The following is an 18,179-nucleotide window of genomic DNA, read 5'->3' on the forward strand; positions in this document are numbered from 1 at the left end:
TTGATATCGCCAAACAAATAACTATGTAGAACGTAACAGGCATGTAAGTTTTAGATATAGCCTCGGGTTTTTTCGGCGAACCTGCTTCCTGTATCCGAATTCTGTTCTAATTGAGTATTATGATAATTAATTATTCCGGTTAACCGGAAGAGGCGACTACAGCACAAGCCAAGATTACCGCAAGGGTGGAGCTCTTTGGCGAAAGCGCTCGAGTTTAGACTTCGAGCAATGCCCTACCATTATAAACTACGAATGACTATACAAACACCGCCGGTTCAAACTTTATATTACACCGATTGTAGTTAAAAGTGAAGGGGTATATAAGCCTTCTTCCAATTTGCTGTTGAACTATTCGACGTGTTAGCAAGTGCAATGAGAACGGTAATTTTTACATTTTTGTTAAGTTTTTGTGTTCTTTGATTTTATTTGTAACATTTTTATTAAGTTATCAAGTGCGCCGGCAGTGATCTTAACTCTAAAATTAAGTCGTCAATTGTGAATTAACTACTTTGTGCGTAGTACAAGTTTTCATGCTTCAGTTCATGCAACAAAAATCGAGTGTCGGGTGCAATTAGAGTAATTGCACCAAATTATGGTTGTATTTGACGTTTTACACGTGATGTGACCTCAATCAAGAAGTTATTTTGAAATTTCAATTAAATCGGAGTGATTGTTTTTGATGATAAGTTTACGACTTCAGGTTAATTGAAAAAATGCAACGATCAGTTTTAAGCTTGGTATTATTGGGTGTAATGTGAATTTATTGATCATTTAGACTTACTTAACCAAGACCATTCTAATGTGAGCTAATTAAATGTTGCTTTTTCAATAAATCTGTCACGATTTGAACACAGTTCCGTAGATCACCTGTTACACGGTCGCTTTACATACCTGAAGTTTTCATATCGGTAATAGAAATGTAATAATTAATCGATAACGGAAATCTATGACGATTATAGATATTAAGCAGAAAGTTCTGCAGCCGAGAAAATAGAAATTACAGACTTATAATTTACCTTTCTGCATTTAATTACCTGCATAAATTATTATACAATTCCACACATTTATTCAAATTCACGCACAGTTACTTAAACGATCTGTCAGTGGGAATAGTAATTTTTTATTACAAGCGAATCATACAAAGTTTCATTGCAACGCAAATTATAATTAGGAACATCCATATGAGGTTTGGAATGAATGTCACTGTGTGAAAACAAGATTCAATAACTAATTATATAAAAGGTGTGATTCGTTATTATTCTGTGACAGCTGTAAAGAATTTTATTTGGTCATAACTGATACAGGTTTGATTCTATGATTAATGATGTTTAAATCATATCTATTAACTTCACTAGGAATAACATATGTGTGCAAGGGGTCAACTGGCTTGTCAAAATTGCTTTAAAAAATTCATAACACATAAATTTAACGGAGAATTTATCCAATAAAATATAGTTTAGAACGTCACAACCTTGATTGCAGCACTTTCATTTTGATTAATTAAGATAAATTTTGCTTATTTTTAAAATGTTTATTTTTTCTAAATACGCTATTTTGAAAACTGTAGTAGACTGTAACCAGTTCTGAAAAATTTTTCAAAATTTTCCAAATGTTCGGAACTCTTTAAAATAAAACTGCTAATTGTTTCATAAAAAATAATAATCTTAATTGAATAACAGTCTTTTGAAGCAAAAAAAGTAAAGAGTTGGTTTAACCGAGAAATGAAAGTACTGAATCTATTTTAAGATGTCTCTAAACAGATTGTAATTACGGACTTCCTTTTGCAAATTTTATTTTCTTTGCAGGTAGTAGTTTTGAAGTAATTTTAGTTGACCAGTTAAGACAAAATTTCTTGTACATTAAAAAAGAATATTTTGTCCCTTTTTTTTCATTTTGCAGCGAATTTAATTTCAATATTAGTTTCAGCGATAATTATAGAGATATTAGATGCGGTGGCCTCGAATCATGACAGTATTTATTTTCACCTCATAATTACTAGATCAAATTCCAATTGAACATTGTAAAAAAAATGTCGTTCTTAAAAATTTGGCGCCAAAAAGGGTACTACATTTATGTTAATTAAAAATCATGAGGCCGTTTTTGTGTCAATTAATGTAAAAGCTATTTTGTTAAAAATATTAAACAGATATTTGTTCATTTTAAAAGTTGATGGAAATTCCATGCCAAGTTTAATATTAAAAAAAAAACTTGAATAAATAATTTATAAAACTGTTACTATTAATTTGCTTTCCCAAAAATAATTATCGTAACCCCAATTTTCCAAGCGATCGTTTGCAGACATTTGTTCGTCAGTTAATAAAAAAAAAAACTGGTAATAAAAATACATGACACCCATGTTTACATTTGACATAATTAATATTTGAGTAATTAAACTGCAAAATTTTGGACACAACTTTCTATTGAAGTATATAATTTGCCGTCTTTTTCAAAAAAAACTTTTTAATATAAGTAAGAGAATAATTCAGTAGTAATATTCTTTTATTATTTAAACATTTGAGACATATCTAAGTTTTATGCAATATAATAAGCTAGCATTGTTTCTTGCATCAGAATATGTAAAAAGTCTATAATCTTAAGAATACAAAAAATCTGTAGCAAATATATATAAAAATTTATATAACTAAACAATTACTCAGTTACATTCAAACATGTGTTGCTTATATAATTTCTTCAACTTTTAAACTGGTACAGTCTGAGTGTAATAACAATTTCTTGTGATATTTCTTGCCATAGATAAATTATAACTAACCATTACGCTAACTGCAAGTGAAATCAATAAAAATGTGTTATTATTACCTAAATATTGCTGTTAGATAGTAATGCGTATTGGTCAATTAATACCGACAGTTACAGTTTCGACATTTCTTTATTTAAAATTCTTATCATGTATCTTTGCTACGTATACATAAACAGCTCAGCAAATTTTGGGACAATAACACATTTTTAATTATATTTTATACAAGCTTTGTTACCACGTTCTTATACTGAAATTCGATTAAGAATCATGACTTTTGCTTCTTAGAAGTGTAATTATAATTAGTCTACAAAAATTGGTATTGGTAGCAATGGCTATTCATATTAATTAACACGCAATAAATATGACATCAAATTAAAAACCATCTCGTAACATTATGTTTCGAACAGGTTTGAATCAATACTTTTCCTTTCATTACACGCATGAATAATTAATTGTAGAATTATTTAATTAAGAAATTAATTCGAAACTAATTTTTGTGTAACACTGTTGATTCTAACAGAAGTTGCATTCTTCTGAAGTTAGTCATATATGACTTGGCAAATTGTCTCCAAATTAAGTCCAAATTTTCCGTAACAATCAGCACAACCACATAAGACGCAGGTTTGAAGACAAGGTCGATATTCAGAAGCGTAAATCATCAAATTACCACAAAAACTACGTAACGAATTTAATTAAATATGGATATTTCCTAATTACTGACACAGGATAAAAGTTTTTCTACTATAGTTCAATGGGAACTTAAGTTTGTAGTATTTAATTTAAAACCTTGAACTCCTTCTTTTCGTGTACGTGTGGATCTTACTTCCGAGAATATATTATGTTGGAGCAAAAAACGACAATTTCGAATAAATAATAGCCATTCCGGTGAGTAATTTGCTTAAGATAGAATAGGTGAAGCGTGTAGTTTTCAAATAATCAATAAAAAAGTTCCTTCATTACTTAATTATAGTTCCTCATGAATTTATAGTGAGATTTTCACAGAGCAAGCATTTTTTACGTAAGAACTCAATTAATTTTTCATAAATAATTTCGTACAGTTAAAGTAGTTTAACGAGAGTAATAGAAGTGAATTTAGTGAATGGGGCCGCTAAATAATGGTTATATAAAACAGCAAAAAGTTAGACCCATAAGAATGCATTATGCATGAAATGTTAATTATTTTGCAATTTAGAAGACATTAAACGAACTGACTTTAATCGAAGTGAATCAAATTGACACAGTGACTGTATAAATCTGTTTATATAACGTAATCGATTCTGCTAAGACAAGTGGCAGTTGCTAGGTTAGAACTTTTGTGAACGACTGTCAAGAACAAATTAATGAGGTTAGTCATACGTGGTCATAAGTAACTACGCTTGGGATTAAAAACACTTGTCCTGTTTTATTTGCCGTCGCTGTACGGGATTATTGAATATTGCAACACTATAATAAAAGATAGGAAAAATACTTGTGAACACACATTTTAATAAAACCAAGTATGCAAGGTAAACATAGCAATCACTCTTATAATTGTTTAAAAAAAAACACGACAGTAACAAATAGCACGCATATAGCATAAATCACAGATTCGAAACAAATTTTTAAATACATCGTTTTTCACTTTTAATTTAGGATGTCACCTTCGGTTCTGAACTTTAAAGTAAAAGTAACTCATCTTTCAAGTTCACAAATGGCACGGAATTTTGTCCTATTGAGACATCGCTAATAGCAGTAAACTTCACAAATTAGACATTTTCTAAAAACCCCGCAATTACATCGTGTATATTAATTAAAAACTACTTTTGTAATTTAAAATAATTAATTGCGGCCAGGCGTTACATTTAAATGACACGTTTACTTTTACTCGTAGTTTCTTAACATTCACAACTGCTTTATTCACTATTTGCAACAATCAATATTGGTCAATTGTTCCCAAAATTATACCACTTTTGTACTTACAGCAAATGCTTACTTTCATTCCAATGGGTAAATGCTTTATCAGTATTCCAATTACGGAGTGCTTTTAAAATTTAATGCAATACTCTGACATAAGTATATTCAATTCATGCAATCGATGCATGTGAAGAGATTAAAAAACTTTTATAGTGCGCGGAATGAAAAACCTTTCAGTTTGTGCACTTGAACTCTTTTTATGTAAGAGCGTTAAGATCACTAGTTCAATGTTTAAGACCTCGCTACAAAAAGAACAAAATTTGATTGAATGTTTTCACAGTGAGAGTTTGATGCCCGACGAGATTTGAATTTTTAAATTTGTCCTCCAGCTTTCCCAAGTGTTGTTTTTATGAATCATTTATGTTATTAGTAAAAGGCGATCGAACGCATGATGGATACATGTAATTTTGTTATTCTTTTTTTTATTTTTTATTAGCATTAATTTACATTCTACACTTAATTGCCCAGTTAGTACCTTATTACATTCACTTTTAACAAGAACGTAAAATTCTGTAAAATTTAATTAGGATGATTTGCGTTAAAACAATTATTACAGTAGAATGGTTTCGTTTCTCCATTTTATTGACTGTAAAATGTAATTTTCTTCTTTGGACGTATTTTAAGCGGAAAGTTAACGCATAAACTTAACTGATTACTTTACTAATTACACGTCTGCTTCGAAATTGTGGTCACAATGAAATGGTCGTTTTATTAAGTTCTACAACTCCAAATTGCGATTGAACTATACATCCATGTACTATGTTGTGGCTAAAATTGAAGTTTGCCTCGACGTCCGTCAGAATGTAACAATAAACCCTCAGTATTTCTTCCTTGAGCTTGTTTTTATTTCTATTTTTGTTTATAAAGGATTGCGTAAAACGGAACCTGCATTTTAAACGAAATGAATTATATTACATAGTAATCATAGTAGTCATTAACTGAGACAATTTAGCAAAGAATACAAAGCTGAACGACATTTCCTTTCAGATAAAAGATTACTTCATTTGTGACCTAATTTGATACTTGAAATACATGAAGTTTCGTGTATGTAGCGTAAAATATTGTTTCGTTTACGACAAATTATAGTGGAGACTTGAATGCGATTACGATATTGGTTAACATTCTCTTGAGCACGTATGTTCTTACGGTACAATTGTTGCGGTCTTGATTTAGAACTAAGATCGCCTGAATTTTGAATGTAATTTTATTTAATATGTTCATTCATGCTTGCGTTCGAAAATATGTAGTTTCTTTTACACCAAGTGTATTTAATTCCTAAGTCATGAAATTATACCATTACTTTCTCTGAACTCGCAGTAACTGATGATGACTTTGAGGTTAACTAACACGAAATATGTCTGTTAATTTACCATACCACATTTCAGTATTGTAGTTTAAGTTGTTGAAACTTAATATTCATAATAAAAGACAAGAGCACGATAAATCCATTAAAGCAGAACCAAACTCATGTTTATCTGCACTTTATAAAATCCTGATTTCACACATAACACAAAAAGTGTAGTGTAACATTACATTAACATCCAAACTCAAAGGATATATTTAAGGATCATTTCGTTATAAAGAATCGTCAATAACCATCTACGAACCAACCAGAAACAGAAACAGGATCATATACCGATGTCTAAGATAAAACCCCGCGGCCTTCTAACTTGAAAACGGAAAGAAGTATTAAAATTCTCTAAACGTTACTGGTTTTAATTTGAAGCGAAAAGCTTAATTTAGTATGTTCATGTTTGTAATGTACTAGCCTCCACCTTCAAGCTAAAAACAATGGCTTTTACAGAATTTCGATATTTCTGTTCATTCCTAAGATATAAGGAAGCTGAGTTGGGACGCTATAGATATACTCTGTGTTGCTAGAGACACTAATTCAACGCCACAATGTGGTTGCTCTAAATTCTTAAATATACAGAAACTGACAATCTAAAATCGATTCTTTCTTCAGATTAGAAGATAAAAGTATTTAATCCGATTAATAAAATTGCAAAATTTAAGCGATCACACAAAAAGTTCCTTATGTATGGTGATATGAATATTCAAAGTTGATCATAAGAAATTCAAAAAAGAGTGTTTAAAGAACGATATCTAAAAATTCTCTGTTGACAGATTTGCTAGGTTTATTAAATATTCAAAATCAAGACAAAATTAAATGTAACAACAAGAAAAGTATTCATCCAGCTAGAAGACATTATCCTACAAAGCCTTCTAAGGATTAATCAACTTGTTAGTAAAGCGTTGACGTTGCTAGCTCGATTTATTATTAACCTTTGACAGTTATATTATCAACTGTTTAAACTATCAAGTACTGACGCTTAATTGTTGATGGACACACCAACTACCTGCCTTTGCTGGTTTAAGCGTCAGTTTAACTGATTACGACTGACAATGTAATTATTGTCGTCTGTTGCCAGTATAACTGCCGTCGTGTCGTTATCAGTTTAACTGTATCCAAACACAGACAGATAGAGTATAACGCGGTAATTAACTTACCCCAAATTATAATAAATCGTAGGCAATAACTAACAACGTGTTCTAAATTATTATTAACATTACAATAGTTTATAGCATGCTATAAACAAGTAAAATCGAGTAAGAGGGACTTAAAAGATAACTTAAATATTTAACTTAGTGACTGCGTTCAGTTATTAGGGCAAGAGTAAGTAAACAGTTATTTAATTTCTCAAGAGTAAACGCTTAAACTGACAACGACAGCGGCTGAAGTGTTAACGACACTTCATAAAATATGCACATTAAAAAACTCAGACCATCTAATCCTCAAACAGTCTGCAAAATTTTCAGTAATTTGGCGAGAAAAATCAAATTTATATTCAAAAGTATTCAACAAAAAAACAACATTAAGAGCAATCGAAGACATAAATGATAAGGGACTATTTTTCGTTTCTTAATCGTTTTATTTGAATGTCCTTCACTTCTGAAACAGTGTAATATTATTTTGGAAAATTATTGCTATATCTAACCAAAAAACGATAAGTAAAATCAACGTTTCACTAGACAACTGCATACACCGTACATAAAAAATATATTCACATTTGGAACATTTAATTCCTAAATTTGGTTTTAGTACTCCTAAATGTTTAAATTTATTAACTGCTTTATATTATTTTACATTTTCAGCACAATGCGAGCGAAAATTTTAATTTTATTTTAATATTGTTTAATCCAAGTATCGCTTAATCTCTTTATTTTTACAAATAAATTCCCGTTAAAATATATTTAGGTCTGAGCAATAAACTTACCCTTGCCTTGTAAGTTTTCTCTTAACATCGGTACTAAAATTTTACATTTAGGTAGATCACATCTACTGCAGATATTTTAAATTTTAATATTTTTCGTCCTGGACCTACCTTTTAAGACATTAGTCTAAAACAAAAATGAAATAAGTCCTAAAATAGTGGCAGTCTTTAACCAAAAGTTCTTAGGGATATTTGTCACAGCTTCGTGTTATTACATGCTGTTTCAAAGTTATTCAGAAACTTACAAAAGACACAAGCGACAAATTTTTTAATATCCAATAATATTCCAAAACTCCTGCAGTGCAGAGAAAGTATCGTAAACTCAAATGAACCTAAATTGTTATTAAATTAATATATTACATTTCAGTACAAAATTATTAAACCTAGATAGATAACAGTATCCGGAGAATGTTGAAAAACCAGAAGTAACAATAACTGGTCGATAATTTTAAATTTGACGTTTATTACCGTTTATGTGCCTGGGACTATTTATCTTCGTTTTAATTTTTATGAACAATTAGCATTTACGAGTAAAACGTTTGCTAGTTAATTATGAACAGCTTTATTACTTCAGCACAAAGTTATGAATGAAGTTGTGCCAAAGCATTTAATGTTTTTTTAATTCTAGCACAATTTTATTAAATTATGTTACAAACAGTGTTTTTCGTAAGCTTGGTCTTGTAATTAAATCTATTATCAGCTGGCTTAGTAAATTTTTAATATTGTCATTGTCGTATTTTTTTAAATTTCCATGATCTATTTCCACAGGATCACCACTAATGTATATTAATTATATAATATTTTTTCATTGACTTGTCAGGAAATTAACAACATTCTAAAGTGTTCAGTTTTTATCATGGCCCACCTCAGTTTTATTGTAACAATTTGATAGTATTGATTAATTCTTTATTTTTCTTTGTGGCGAAATATAAAAAATAATAGGTATGTCTACAACGCTTAAGTAAAGAAATAAATCTTTTACCCAGAGAATTGAAACTCCTTATATTTTGGTTAATGTAAGTTTCTAAATTTGGTTTTATTTATGGTTAAATCTAAATTATTATCCCACTTCGTCATTCGTAAACGCAGTAAAAAATGTGTTCCATCCATTTCAGGGTACTCTATATGAGACATTTTAGAACTAGGTATCACTGTTCCCGATGTCAAACCTAGTCCATACGCACCAGAAATTTCTGATAAAATGGAAGTCCATTTTTCAACGTGCAAACAATTAAAACCTGACAATTTAGTGGTGAAAATAAGGTGTATAAAAGTTTCATTTAATGTAGGTTATCGCCGATTCATTTGTATTTGCTCTCGTTTGTCAACATTAAGGACAATTAAGTTTGTTCAAAATACTTTCGTAGTATTTCGAGTCTACCTTGACGTAAACGCTCCCTCAGAAAGGAACTTGAAGGTCTCATGTCTTTAGAAAGGTTATTGAGCAATATTTTTTTACATTCAAACACCTACCAGCAGGTATTTGGAACTAGAGCTCCAAAGTCGTCACATGTTTTTTCTGTGTTAGAATTTATGCCAGTTGTATGACTCTTCTATTTAGAGCGGTTACTGAACTGCAGTCACTCCTTGGAGCCTTTCCTACAATACACTACACTACTTCTTCAGCCCATCATATTACATACTTAATTTCTGCAACTGCCTTTCTAATTCGGATCTTGCAAGTAATACCTACTGTTTGGCGTAACTTTTAGTAATATTGCAACAAAATTTCAAAAGGGTTTAGGAAACATTAAATGAACATATTCAAGTGTCTCTAATATTCAACTTCTTGTAGCACTAAAACAGACTATTGAATGCAGCTCGTTTTTAAATTGGGGCTCATATTTTAAGGATATGCGACCTCAATAGTTTAAATAAATTGTGACAGCAGAATTGTATTTTTCCTGTATCATAATTTGGAAAAACGAACTTTTGCAGTTGCAGCAAAATTTTATTTAATTAGCTATAGGGGTAGCAGCACTTTCAACTGAGAACAGTTTTAGACATTTTCTTTCATTTGTTCAAAATTCCATTTTCACTTTCCTCTCACTGTTTTGATATTACACTACGAGTCAAAGGACAATGTTTGCCTACTCTAAAGAGAAAATGAAGAAAGATTTCTTATAGACAATCTGAAACGAATAAAAAATAATACTCCTAATCTTGAAGATCTTGGAAGATCAAGACACACAAAAATCAAACAACAAAACAAATAATTTATCAATGTACAAAATTAAAAATCATTTGTTTGCACAGGTAAATACATAATCACTTATAATTTTACAGCAACTAATAACAATTTTGGCTCTCATCGGGCTACAACCAGCATATAATGCCAAACTCAAGAAATCGAAGCGGGGTTCTCTTCTAGGAGATTATTCTCTCACAGATTCGCCACCATCATTCACTTACTCTGACGACCTAAATATTGCTCCAACCGGATGGAAAGGTAGCTCCAAAATCACCATTTTTCTCCTCTTTAAAGTTTTATTATTTTTGCAGTGACAACAGGGGACTTCAATCTCAACGTAGACTTACCGCCACCACGCCACCTGCCACCCCCTGCCATATCTCAAACAATCATACCTCGTCCAGTAGCTTCTTACGGAATAGTCTCCAACTCTTTAGATAAACCCGTCATGGAAGGCCAAGAGTATATTCCTTCACCAGGCATAGGTACAGCGATCCTTCCTCAGATGCCCCAACCAGCCATACCTGTAAACGCTGTAGCCTCCAACATCCCAGCATCCAGAGGCGCGGTATTTCTGGGATCAGGCTCGATCGGAGTAGTTAGTCTAGGCAATGGAGCGTATGCTTTAGGTTCTGGGTCTCTTGGATATTCAGAAAATCGTAGTCGTCCCAGACCAACAGCCAACGTACCAGTGTACCCTCCTATTCGTGCAACCCCAGATTTACTCCCAGCAGCAGTTCCTACTCCCCTGCCCCCACAACCTGCACCTCCAATTGGGGGATTTTATCCTGGTAGCATAGATTTCGGAGGTCCGTTCCTTGTTCCTCAAAAGCCACAATTAGACCAAAATGGTTATGAATATTTACCACCTAATAGGGTTGGTTTTGGACAACCTAATCCACCTAGGCCACCAAGGACCAGGCAACAATTTGCCACGCCTACTACTTTGCAGATTCCACAGGTGCCACAGATTCCCAATAACATTCAATTTTCTCTGCCGGTAGGACATCCCTCTTTGCAAGGGATTCCCATACTAGCTTAGAGCTAGAGGTAATAATTTATTCGTTAATATATTTAAGTATTATGCGCTGTTGGGATATAGTTGTGAATTATCAATAAAAAAAGACTCTTGTACAGAAATGTGAGCTCCAAAGTGATAAACCAAATAGGTTGACTTTTCACTATTGTATTAATCAATATTTTAAGTTACCCAACTAGAATAGTTATTGTTGTAAATTTATTTATTTTTTCGAAAATTAGGTGTACAGTTACTATAAACTTACTATAAAAAGTGTCTTACGTTTTACTATATCAAGATTTATTTTTGTATGTTATGTAACATATTGTAAGTTGTCTAAGCTCTTAATAAATAAAGCTTTATTTTACCTTACAAGCGTTTATAGATCCATTAACCTTAAAAAGCGTCGACATCGATTATGAAAGCAGTTTACTACTCCAAGGGTCATGAGTCATGACAATGAACCGTTACATGATTCAATAAAAATCGAACGAAAGTAGCATTTCCCTAAAAGAAAGTAACACGTCACTACCTACAATGCGTTCACCAAAACTTGTTTCCTTCTTTTTGCAATACTGATTTATAGCAGCGCAAGCATCAGAAACCGAAAAAATCTTGTCAAGTCAGTTCCTGATTTTCCATACAAGTCCGTTTACAAAAACGTGATTTCCTAACAGCGGTCTGAATAAATTATCACTGAACATTTAAAATCTCTGTAATTATGCCACAAACCTTAACTGTGATAATTAAACAGAGCTTCATTAATCGTCGATTTTAGTTTATTAATAAATGAACGTCGGTTTTGTCGAAACACTAAAGAAATGTAAAAAGGTGGAATTCTGTGAAATCGATGAGAAAACCAGCAATTGTGAACGAAACGTAATATTTATAGCAGCAGAGCAGCAGAGCTACTGATCAATTTATTAATAAACTTTAAATTATTAATTATCTCGTGTGGGTGTAAATATGGGGCAAATGTTTTATCTATTAATTAAAATAAAAATTACTGTAGAAACTATTTTTTAAGTAATGAAATTCTTACATAATTTAATAATAAATTAATAATCAATAATGTATAAGATTACAAAAGTTTTAAACTAACTATACATATTGTATTAAAGGATCGATAGTTACGTTGATACATATACGAGCAAATCATTTATTATATATTTCTAAATTAAATTATCTTCGTAATTACTGTAATAATGATTTTAGTATGTATTAAATATAAAGTCTAATGTAAAACTATATAAAAATAATTTTGTAGATACAACTATAAAGGTTAGAAAAGATTTTATATCACATTTGTCTGGATTTGAATTTAAATACGCAATACTAGGATATCACTGTGCTCTCCTTTGAACCTGCCTGACTTTGCCTTTAGTATCCTCTGAGAATTTACGCAACTTCATTCCCAATTTTATTTTGCCTAATCGTGTGTAGATCTTGGAGTTCCCCTTTGCTTGTCCTTCTACTAATAATTTTTTCACAGTAATTTTTTAATTTTATGCCAAATATGTTTCATTTACTAAAGGAGCATCTGCCACTTTTGTTGTATCATAATCTCTCCATAATCAACTCAAAATCGCATAGCAACTTGTAACCAACGCAAGGTAAAATTTTTTGGGATAAAATGTCAGAACGAGCAATTTCAAGAAGTTATTATGAATTAAAAATGTAGAACCGTTTGACTGTTAGTAATAAATGCAATACTAGAACCATTAAACAGAAGTTATACCTACTGAACTCTTTGTAGGTAATGACGTGTTACTGCTTTCTTTTAGGGAAATACCGCTTTCGTTGGATTTTTATTAAATCATGAAACGGTTCATTGTTCTACTTAATAACGTTAAAAGTACTTGTTATTTATTTATTTAAATATCCACACAGATATATACTTAATACATTTCTGCATTAGTTTTTTTTTTTTGCAAACATCGTCTACTCCAGGCGATTTGGAAATTTTTTCTATATTTTGCAAAATATTTTTTGCAAAGCCCATTTTGGCACAATTTTGTAACAACAATTTATTTTAACAGACGTTGTTTATTTTATTCTTTTGTTATCTCAATATTTACTTTTAAATGAATTCTTTGTATTCGTTTTAACTGCTATGAACTTAAGTTATTAATTCTATTCTAAAAATGTTTTTTTATTGCATAGGGGTTTCGCTGAAAATGTAAGCCAATATCTATTTCTGTGGTACCTATATTTAGAAACGGTTATTATGAAAATTTCACCTGTTACCACTGTGATTAAAACAATGTGTTTTTTAGTAAAAGGCGCAATCGAAAAATTAATTGTTTAACTTACACCTAAATTCATCTTTGAAGCTTATAGTGTAATGCAACGTTTATGATTTTTTTGGAAATGTCGTATCATGCTTCTAAAGAAAAATTGAATTTTCAAAAAGATAGTTCTTCGTTCGAATATTACTGAGAATTTATTTCGGTGTATTTCAATATACAAGTAGATTATAATTAATACTCCCTCTGTCACAAAATAACTGTCCGATTTCTATATTTTGCTAAATATTACCTTCATTTTTAAAGATGAATTTGTATTGTTTAAGATGTTGTTGGTGTGTATTAAATGCAACAGTTTGATTAAAAAAAAAATTGCAGATGGTGCTTTTTGGTAGCGATAATTCTTTGTTTCTAAACGAATTTAAAGAAACTTTGTTTAAAATACTGATGTGGAGAAAATATGGCCCTGGCAATAAAATCAGTTGCCCCAATTCAACATGAAAAGCCTAATTTAATAAAGACAACTGGTGAGAGCATCACCAGTTCCTTCTTGAAGTAAGTGTAAATGGAAACGCCGTCATGCAATCTTTAGTTATAGAATATTCGGTTTCAACAAAAACTGTCGGTCGTATTTGGCATCGAGGACGGTAGTCCTTGCAACATTTAATAAATACAGATATGAGGTCAAGAAAAATTGGGAAAATCGATTTTGAACAGTTCTTTTTGTTTTCACTGTTGTGCACATGTTTCAGTAGCACTTTTTGACTTTACTTTGTCGAAAGTAAAGCACCATGTTAACATTGCCTTACTTGTTTTTGTGTGGTTCAGAAAAACAGAATAAATAAATAAGAAAAAAATGAAAATACAATTCAAAATTTTAATTGTGTATTTAAATTAATTATAATAAAAGTTCAATATTAAATGAAAGCCTATTGTAAGATGTTATATTTATTATAGCAGTAATAATAATTCAATAAAAAATACATCGTGCACTTAGTTTGAGACAAAGAGAGTATTTTTAAAACACCAAAAAAAAAGGATAGCAGATCGCTAGAGACATCATCTAACACCGAAGGCCGTGGACTCAGCTGGAATGAGTGACATACTATTCAATTCTCAGCAAACTAACATACACCATTATTGTGATGCCTTTTATAAAAAGATTTATTAGTAAACGTCAAAAGCTAAATATATATCTGCCAATCATATTTAATTGTATTCAGCTTTAATGGTTTGATTTTAAGACTAGTTTTTTTCAATTTCAATTAAATTTCTAATTTAAAATACCGAAAACGTACTCTGTTCAAAATTGTACTGGATTTTATAAGTTTTTTCTAGATTCATTTTTAAGATTTTTTCATATTCAGATATTTTAGTTTTCAAACAATTTGGATAAAAGCTCAAATAAAATAAATTGGTTTACAGTTTTCCCAAATTATATTAATTGAATTTATTTTGGGTAGTTTGTTTAAACGGTGATACTGGTAATTATTGATTAGTGATTATACAATACATTATACTACTAACGTTACGAATCCATAGATGTTACGAATCTAATAGCCAGAGACATCTAATGACAACATATCCATCTAGCTACTTTCTACAAACTTAAAAAGGTGGAAGCACTTTCCACGTAACAGTGCAGATAAAATCAATCTCTACAATGCATTTAATAAATTAGCATTTTCACGCTAATGTGTTTTTTGTACTAAAACATTATTTCGCAAAAGAGTAATTTCACAAACTAATTTACTGCAGTCACAACCACTAAGAAAACTGTTTTATTTCTTTTCTTACAAAATGTCAAATTTATTAAAATATTCCAGAAACGCTTTGTTTTAAGTGTTAATTCAACTCGTTAGCATACCTAAATGCTTATATTAGGCAACAAAAGCAGCTTATTATGTAAAATGAACCGTTTCTTAAAAAACTGACGATATACCCACAATATATTACATTGTCAAAAAGATAAGCAAAATTGTGCAAATTATGCACTCCTTTCGGCTCAACAGCCCATTAGGCAAATAAATTTTAATAGAACTAGACCAGCATTTACATAGTGATTCGATCATCTTATAAATATTTTTAAACTAGAAAGTTATTGTGGGCATTCGATATCGAAAACATAAAAATTTCGTCGACATCTTCATAACTTTTCATCTTAACGATGTGTTAAATTGGGACACGTGCAACTGCATTCGCTGATTGACGGTTTCAGTGAAAATGTTAGGAAATACGACTAATTAAAATCGAAATAACGACTACTGCCAATGCGTGTACCGCTGACATTTGAAGTGATTATGCATCGTGATGTGACCAGTACATTCATAGCACACGCCCTCTTAACAAATGTGTCGTCTGTTATCTTCCGGTCCCACGTGCTGAACCGGTGTTACATAAGTCTGAAAGTAGTCCATCTTTCGGGAGTACACCGTAGAAAGGCGACTCGTTTGTGCATATGAGCCATCAGCCCCCCTTAATAATGGCGGTACTTTATGATTTCTATCTCCTATAAAAGCTTTAGATGTCCGTCCAATCGGCACCAGTCTTCTGCTGTCCTCCGTTTAATAAAGCATGATGAAGACTACCGTAAGTATACCGAATATTTTCGGTTAAAGATCGGTCAACTTAAATAAAAGCTGTTTTAAATAAAACTACAGTAACAAGAGCAACACAAAAAAAAGATTACTTAAGTCATCGCTTGTGCTGTAGTTTTACAGTTTTATTGTTGAGCTGGTTTTACAGAAAAATGTTCACTGACTCTTTTCAGTCACACTTATTTCTTATTAAATTTAATTCACGCCATTCCAGGTGTTCATTGTTCTCTTGATCTCCGCCGCCTTTGCTGAGGAGAAGAAGACCACAAAACGTGGTGTCTACGGTGAATCCTTAGCATTGGGAGTTGGGAGTGTGGGCCTTGGACACGGTGGCATCGCTTTAGGCAGTGGTCTGTCGTCAGGAGCAATTCTGGGATCTGGGATACATGGTGGCAGTAGCGGACTAATTTCATCCCATGGATACGGTCTCGGTCTAGGAAGTTACGGTTCATCCCTTGGCTCTGGAATAGGCTTGGTCGGTTCCGGAATTGGGCTGTCCGGCTCCGGAATCGGTCTAGGTTCTGGAATCGGCATCGGCTCTGGAATAGCACATGGTCCCATCAACCTTGGAGCTTCTGTTTCCCGCCACATCACCGTCACCAACAGAGTCGGAATTCCAGTACCACATCCCGTACCAGTCACCGTACACAAGGACGTTCCAGTGCCAGTACCACACCCAGTCCCTGTCCCCGTGGACCGTCCTTATCCCGTACATGTACCTAAACCTTATCCAGTTCCAGTAATAAAAACCATTCCCGTGCCAGTAGACAAACCTTATCCTGTGCCCGTTAAAGTACCAGTGAAAGTGCCTGTTTCAGTACCCGTTAAAGTACCAGTACCTAGACCTGTGCCTGTACCTATCCACAAGCCTTACCCTGTACCTGTAGCAGATCCTGTTATTGTCAAAAAACCAGTACCTGTTGCCATCCATGGTCACGATATTGGTTTGTCTAGCATTGGGCTCGGATCTGGGATTGCGCTTGGATCTGGAATAGGATACGGGCATGGAATTGGAATTGGATATGGATCTGGAATTGGACACGGATCTGGAATTGGATACGGATATGGATCTGGAATAGGATATGGCATTGGAGGACACGGTATTGCTCTTGGTGGACATAGCATAGGACTCGGTTCTGGTATTGCGCTGGGATCCCATGGAATTGGATTAGGTTCTAGCTTAAAATCATGGTAATTTTCTGTGATGTTAGTCATCTTCATTCATTTATAAATATGCCATATGATACATGATAGAAACTAGTCCCCATGTGGTTTCACGTATTTTGCATTTTTGCGCAATAAAGTTATTTTTATAAAATATTAATTGACTTTTTACTATCCGCTCCTTCCTATCTGATAAGAGAACACATGTAAACAATTCAGTTGTCATTAAGCACTGATATCCTTATTAAGTTAACCTTATTCACTTTAAACTGGTTTATAATTTATTACCTCCACTTTCACTAGATGGTGCTCTGATCTTTGAAAAATTCGTCTTGGAAAGTGGAAATATTTAATTGTGTTTAGCAATGTTTACATTTGTGTCACTGCTTGTTTATCAACTTTTTATAAATTTAAGAAACAGATAAATCTTGCAATCGTTGCTAACTATTTTATAAAACAGGAAATCGTGTACCAGGCAATAAATTTTTACTGGTAGGTAATGGAATTTAATCCCAAAAAGAGACATCCGAATTTAGAAAATGAGAACAAAGCTGATGCAATAAATTAAAAAATGATGTTGTATTATAACTGAACAAATAATTCATTGTTTGCCAGTTTTTATGCAAATTAAAGTGGGACATATTGACTAAATTAATCTAGTACGAATATGTTTGGTTATATTCCGTTATTATTACCTAATGATTAAAACGTCTGGGCGCGATCTCCACTTTCAAATAATTTTATTAATGATATCAGTTTACTGTAAAATGAAATGAGTCACTCGGAGTTTCCGACACGACGAGACATGAAAGTAGGTAAATGTTTAAGTTTAATCTCACAAAAACGTTGTATATGTGACACCAGTGAGTGAGATTAAAATATATGACGGGACATGACTATATTTTGCAACCACTCGAGTTTCTTTTTCCCAGAAATTTTCTTTTACATGTTACTTTCGTAAATGGACAATTACCGAC

General features: G+C 32.1%; 2 protein-coding genes across 2 annotated transcripts; both read left to right on the forward strand.

Annotated features, from left to right (window-relative positions):
- The first annotated feature begins 273 nt into the window (after positions 1 to 273).
- LOC135122763 (splicing factor, proline- and glutamine-rich-like) lies at positions 274 to 11,492 on the forward strand. The gene is made up of 3 exons (XM_064047177.1): positions 274 to 381; positions 10,273 to 10,435; positions 10,489 to 11,492. The coding sequence occupies exons 1-3, from the start codon at positions 373 to 375 to the stop codon at positions 11,217 to 11,219; spliced, it is 903 nt and encodes a 300-aa protein (XP_063903247.1). The 5' UTR covers positions 274 to 372; the 3' UTR covers positions 11,220 to 11,492.
- A 4,420-nt stretch (positions 11,493 to 15,912) lies between these two features.
- LOC135131300 (tetra-peptide repeat homeobox protein 1-like) lies at positions 15,913 to 17,328 on the forward strand. The gene is made up of 2 exons (XM_064058971.1): positions 15,913 to 16,030; positions 16,253 to 17,328. Exons 1-2 carry the CDS (start codon positions 16,016 to 16,018, stop codon positions 17,231 to 17,233), a joined length of 996 nt encoding a protein of 331 aa, XP_063915041.1. The 5' UTR covers positions 15,913 to 16,015; the 3' UTR covers positions 17,234 to 17,328.
- The last annotated feature ends 851 nt before the right edge of the window (positions 17,329 to 18,179 follow it).

Source organism: Zophobas morio, unplaced genomic scaffold (genome assembly GCF_036711695.1).
Source record: "Zophobas morio isolate AGI-343-1 ecotype UQ-CSIRO unplaced genomic scaffold, CSIRO_AGI_Zmor_V1 ptg000002l, whole genome shotgun sequence".
Classification (NCBI taxonomy): Eukaryota; Metazoa; Arthropoda; class Insecta; order Coleoptera; family Tenebrionidae; genus Zophobas; species Zophobas morio.